Raw genomic sequence first — 6,755 nt, forward strand, 5'->3', positions numbered from 1 at the left:
CATGTCGCGTTGTTGGCGGCGAACGACGCAAACAGGTTCATGTGGACGGTGATGCGCGCGCACCGCAGGCTTCTGGGGAGTTGGGTTTCATAGTAAAAACAGAACTTGATCTACTTGGCGTGCAGCAAACTAGGAATGGGAAAATAATTAAATATAAAACTTACTTAAAGTAGAAGAGTATACCGAGGGAGAGGAGCAAGGCGACGAGCGACACGCTGTACCCCACCTCGTACACCGTGATGATCTCGCTCACGTCCTGCACACGTGGAAACGCGGCCGGTCAAAATACGCTACACGATACAACTCTACTTACATGTTGGCCGCACAAACTACTTACATCTTCGGGTTTGACGCACGTGGTGTAGTTGGACCATGGCATGCCAGTCAATGGATGTGTGAACCATGTCCCGTTTTCCGTGCATTCTTTGTGGGCCAACACTGTGGACAAGTCCGATTATTTTTTTTGTTTCAAGAGTGGGATATTAATTTGTTCAAAAGTGAGACATACGTTCAGGGCTGAAGCCGTGTACGAACTCGGGGCAGTGCTCGTAGGCCGTGGTGTTGGCGGCGGTGTGCGGCCAGCACAGCCACGTGTCGAAAGTGCCTTCGCAGTACAACCCTGGAATATATTGAAATCTTTCAAATGTTATAAGATTTTTTTAAAGACAGAGTAATTTTTCGATCCTATTATAGAAAATATTTCTATAATTTTGTCGACTTTTGTCGCATTTTATATCTGTTTAGCAAAGACTTAATAGACTTAGACAGTCGTTGGATGCGAAAAGCGGAGGACCGCATCTTGTGGAAGGCTTTGGGGAAGGCCTATGTCCAGCAGTGGGCAGATAAAGGCTGTTGATGATGATGATGAAAGACTTAATAAGACACAAAATTTTGTAAACTACCTGTCGCCTAAGACTTCACTCGCATGAATATTAACATACATGTACATAAATCGAGATGCATGTCGTTTTGAAATTACAAACTACTAGCTGTTGCTCGCAACTTCGGCTGCGTGATTTGCTCACTGATTACAGCTTTTTAATGGTGCAAGACTTTTTGAAATCAGTCCAACAGTTTTCGAGTTATTTCAATACATACATAAATCTTTCCCCTGTACAATATCAGTATAGATAGTACAGATGCGAAGATACCCACCGGCCGGGCGGAGGGTGATGTTATTGCGCAGCTCACAGGCGGCGTAATCGCGGGCTATGCGCTCAGGGTCGTCCATCGCAGCGGCGCAAGTGTCCCTGCTTACTGATCGCTGCTCAGTTTCTCCTCATCGCCCTCGGCGCAGCGCTCAGCGCACTACACTTCGGTGCGCCTGCACAAGCACTGCAGCTCTGATGTTCATCGCCGAACACCGCGCACACGTGTTCAGCTGTTTCGCAATGCCAGTTACCGCGTACTCAATGTCTACTCATTATAAAGTGTCACAGCTTCTTCGCGTATCGTATGGTATGCAATCGAGAGTAATATCTCCGCAATGTCACTCATCACAGGATGCTCGCTGTAACAAACAAACAACTAACGTCAATCTCACATTTAGATACATAGCGAATTTCGTCCTTAATTTCCATGTTTTAGATTACAAAAAGAATACAATCATTTTAAGTAGCACAATAGTACACTGTGAAGACAACCAAACGGCCATCGCCATATAATAGTTGAGATTAAATAAAAAGCTTTCTGTAACCGCTACCAGTTTTTTAACGATAAAAGAGGGCGTTTAATTATTTTCTTTAGGATGTTCACACGGGCTTCTTGAAAAAATACCGCTTAAAATAAATCATGTCATAACGAACCTGCCACGGAGGTTTCGCAAAAACGCTCGCTCACATTTAAATTACTATTTAGTGGTAGTCGTTAGGGCGCTTCGACCCAGAGACTGACAGAAATGTGAGCGTTATCACATATAGTGCTGAACTTGCGCCTTCCTCATTGTATAAATAGGTGGAAGCGGTGGCGCGGCTGGTATACTGCTTAGTGGAAATTGGATGTTATAAATCAGGCGAGCGAATGATGACATCAGCTAGATTCATTTGAACTGAACAAGATGTGAGGCGCGCTGCGCGACGGCAGCCGACGTCAGCCGACAACAACGTAATTCTCCTGTAACATGATAACGACTGTTGTGATAGATTGATATTAATTGCTCTCTCAATGGCAAAGCTTAGCAGTTAAATGCTCAAACTTCAATACACCTAATTACAGATTTACGATGCGACGCAGCTAGTCGTACGAGTACGACCGGACCTCGCATTCTCGCATAGCACACAAAAATAAAGAAGTTAGGCAATACGCAATTTTTTTGGTGCTTTAGTTAATTTCCTAAAAAAAAATAGAGAAAAACTATAGTTTTCCTCAAAATATCTTATTGTATCACATTTATGAGGCAATGTGCTAGGTAACTGGTGTCCAATCTAGGATGCAGCAGCTTTTTTCATTTTTTAAATTTTATGTCTGAGTTTCATTACTATGTCCTTTTTTTAAAAAAAAAAACATGCGTTATTCAAATCACCGAAATTTGCTGCGTCGTTTGAAGTATCGGCGATGTAGCGAACACGTATATGAAGTTCCATGTGATCTATCTTATTCAAGAATTCAATATGTCTTCATAATTATAAGAATCACGGACAGTATATTCGTAAATACTCAGATTGTACTACGTCCCGCAATTTTAAATTGAATCTGAGCAATAAGTCTTATATTGTTGAGAAGTGTGGTATGACGAGGTGTGGTGTACTTAGGATCTACGTACTGATTATTTCAAAGTTTTATACATTTCCAATAAAGCGGTTAATAATGCTATAACCGTGTTCATCTTATAAAGGTTGAATTTGTTGAAAAGAGTAAATCATCATCTAAAAACAGTGGTGGAGCCCACTTCAACATCTCCGCACTCAGGGCCGGCTCGCCCCATACGATACCCCGACCACACAGAAGACAGGCGTGAAGTTCGTGTCGGAGGCCCAATTTGAGTTCATTTCCCTTCCCACAATCTTTGTATAAGGAAAGTGTGGAAAGGAAAAATGGATTTGACGGTGGAGGAGGCGCATAGGAAGGGGAAATATCCTAACCGCTTGCTCGTTTGCCACCTTATAAAATGATGAAAAGCAAGAAAAAAAAGTAAAAATCCTTGTGGCAACATAAACATGCACTAATGTTGAGGAGCTGCACGGGTTACCTTCACTACAAACATTTAAAATGAAATACATTTTCCTGACGAACACAAACACTTCTTCTGCCTGATAAATGAACCGCCCACCGAACCGCACCACCGCCGACTGATGCCTCACGTCCGACGTACAAGTAAACTTGTCCAGTTCTGCTTGTCCAAGAATTTCCTATAAATTGTTTTATATCGGACCAAACACACCCACGTGGCTCTATAGTTGGAGTTAGTTATTATGTTAGTAAACTTCACATATTCAGGCAAATAAATTAGTCATCGAACTTCGTATTCACTTAAAAGAAATCGGCCATAAATTGCCGGCGGCCATCTTGGATAAGTAATAATATTTTAATCAAAATCAAAATTAAAGCCGGTGAATCATTTCAGATTAACCTATCAATAGCAAGTAAATCTACTTTCAAAAGACCCAAAAAAGGAGCGAGATTAACAAATTGGTTTAAAAATAATTTACATAATATGTGCAACAGGTAACAAGAACGTACACACCAATTGAGAAAGCTCTTTTCTTGTATTCGGTAAGAAAATAGAAACATTTGTAAGGGAAAGTATACATTACAGCCGGTCGCGGCAGGTCACTCGATTTTATTCAAAAAAATCGTTTAATAATTTTGGCACAGCGCCTCCGCCGCGTTGTCGAGTTGAAGGATTTCACAGAAATAGAAAAAGGCGTCGTCTAATTCCGTAACGTAACGTTTACACACGACAACGGCCGGAGGAATGTTTGCTTTGTGTGTAAACACGAAGACGATGTCCCCCGCGCCCCGCGCCCTCACACCGCACCTCGCGCCCCGCGCCCGCGACCCCAGCCTCTCCCCTCGATAGCTGCGACTTAAAGGATCTATTAAATATTATAACACCTCATAGGCGCGTATATTGAATAGTGCCATGCATCTTCTGATGAATATATCATTGACCACCACATAAATGGTGGCAAATGCACGAAACAACAAAGGTCATATAGGTATCATTGCTGTATAGCCATTGACAACACATTCAGAATTCCTAAAATTAATGGACTGCGTGTCATGATATCGTTGTTTAGTGATTACTGTTCTGCTTAGCCCCCAAAGGAATCTAAAAAGGTTTTCATGATCATAAAAATGATTTATTCCGGATCGTTCATATGTATATGTTTATTTCATGACGAGTATACACATTTAAAATAACGTTTTGTGTACATGACGTTTCTTTACAGCGTCTGTTACAGCATTAGCTGCTGCAAAACTACTTACTGCTTCAAAACATGGATACCTTTTTCCAAAAGTAATCATTTTTTTCCTTATTGTAACATTTTCATCCCATTTAAACCTTTTTCGTCATCATGGATACGTTACGTTAAAAATTCGACTAATTATGAAATATGAGTCGTGGCCGCAACGCGGCGTAAGCGGTACGCAACATCAACGACGCTTACGGAGCTAGCACTACAAACCAACGCACAACTTTTTGGTAATTTCGACCTGAAAAATGAACCTAGCGATCGTCGGAAGATTTTGGTAGACAATGACGAATTAAAGGATATTGTGGAAGCTGATGATACACAATCTACGACTGAATTATCAGCAGCTATCGACGTTAGCGTCAAATCAATGTTGGTCCATTTTTATCACATTGGCAAGGTAAAAAGGCTTGACAAATGTGTGCCCCAGGAACTCTTAACAGAAACACAAATGAAGGTATTTTGTTCCGCATTGTGCGATTAAAAATGGATTCTGTAAGATAACCACTAGGCGGTCAGAAAGTTGGTTCGATCCTGGTTCAGCACCTAAACAAATTAAGACTTAGAAAAGTGATGGTCGCCGTTTGGCGCCACTCACATTTATCACAGCTTCTTACCAAACGGAGTGGGCATTACTGCAGAAGTGTGTTTACTGTAAAGTACTGAACACAATGATGGAGAAGCTGTCACATCTCCAACCGCCATTGGTCATCGCTCGTCTCCGCAGCTCCAGCACGACAACGCGCGACCACATATTGAACAGCAGACGGTCTCTAAGTTGCAAGAAATGGGGTTGGAAGTTCTCCGTCATCCGCTCTACACGCCAGACCTAGCGCCTACAGACCATACAAAATTTGGATAACTTTTTTGGCGGGGAAAAAAAAATCAATACCTGAGAGGCAGTACAAGATGCCTTTGAAGACTTTGCTTCCTATCGTCCAGGTGACTCCTTTAAGACGGGGATCAATAAACTGCCACTGCGTTGGCATTTCATAGTGGCAATATGTTTTGATAACTTCGGGAGATTACTTCGATTAGTACAAATAAAAAAACACCAAAAAAATCGTTTATATCTTTTTTTATACCTAACGGAAAATTCATCAATATTAAAACTTTATATGAATCATCAAAATAAATTTAAGTACAATTAATAGAAAATTAAAGTAGTTTTCACATTAATTGTTTATTACCTGTTGCGAGTTTTCAAAAATCATATTTACTACGCAAAGTACCAAGCAAGGTGGTGTTCGAGAAGATTTGATAACCCCTTATTTTGAAATTATATAAAAATACTAAATTCAATTATTTACCTACAGTTTCCGAAACGACGTCTTAAATCCACATGAACACATAACAACACTTTGCTCAATAGTTTGTAAATGTTTATATTTTTATTAGCGTTTAAAAAGGTTAATACATATGTTTAGTGAATTGTAAAGTACGTGAGTAAATTCGCGGCGACAACGTTTGCAAACACGAGAAAGACTAAAGCACAATCAACAACGATGAGAGCTCGCGAGCAACTGCCGCCGGCCGCCGGCCGCCGGCCGCCGACTCTCGCCGCTTGCCGCGCCGCGCGCTTCCTCGCCACGACATTCGAATTGGATGGATGGATGAAAAGTTGTAGACATGGTAACACTATAGAGGACACCAAAACAGTGAATCCTAAGAGCAGGTAACAGTGACTACTACAAGTGTACATAAATGCTAGATATTATTTTACTGGAGTCGTTTAATGAAATAAAAAATAGAACTCTTTAAACTCTTATCTTCCAAACTTCAAAAAAAAAATCGAAATTCGAGTATTCGATTTTCTAGTTTTTGATAAGCGATAGGCGTTATGCGCTATGTGATATACACTATGCGCTATGTGCATAACGCCATACGCGATTTTCGATTTTCGAGTTTCGAGTTTCGAGTTTCGAGTTTCGAGTTTTAGATTATATAGTTTTCGATAAACGATATGCGTTATGCGCTATACATTATACACTATGCGCTACGTGCATAACGCGATACGCGATTTTTAAGTTTCGGGTTCCGAGTTTTCAATAAGCGATATGCACTAAGCGCTATGCGCTAAGCGCTATACACTATGCGCTATGCACTATGCACTATGCGCTATGCGCTATTTGCATAACGCGATACACGATTTTCGAGTTTCGACTTTCGAGTTTCAATATGCGTTATGCGCTATGCGCTATGCACTACGCGCTATGCGCTATTTGCATAACGCGTAATGCGATTTTCGTGTTTCGACTTTCGAGTTTTCGATATGCGATATGCGATATGCATTATGCGCTATGCGCTATGCGCTATGCGTTATGCGCTATGCGCTATGCG

At 41.1% G+C, this 6,755-nt stretch overlaps 1 protein-coding gene across 1 annotated transcript in view; it reads right to left on the minus strand.

The window, feature by feature from the left end:
- The window catches only part of LOC106108751, a 43,363-nt gene extending 37,436 nt beyond the window's left edge, over positions 1–5,927 (minus strand). Inside the window, exons 1-6 of the mRNA XM_013290011.1 lie at positions 5,730–5,927; positions 1,156–1,510; positions 509–619; positions 338–438; positions 165–256; positions 5–72 (exon numbers count right to left, since the gene is read on the minus strand). Of these exons, the coding sequence (XP_013145465.1) occupies positions 5–72; positions 165–256; positions 338–438; positions 509–619; positions 1,156–1,231 (448 nt within the window). The 5' untranslated portion in view covers positions 1,232–1,510; positions 5,730–5,927. The remainder of the gene's footprint in view (positions 1–4; positions 73–164; positions 257–337; positions 439–508; positions 620–1,155; positions 1,511–5,729) is intronic.
- Between the last annotated feature and the right edge of the window lie 828 nt (positions 5,928–6,755).

This window comes from Papilio polytes, unplaced genomic scaffold (genome assembly GCF_000836215.1).
Source record: "Papilio polytes unplaced genomic scaffold, Ppol_1.0 DF821400.1, whole genome shotgun sequence".
In the NCBI taxonomy this organism is placed as follows: domain Eukaryota; kingdom Metazoa; phylum Arthropoda; class Insecta; order Lepidoptera; family Papilionidae; genus Papilio; species Papilio polytes.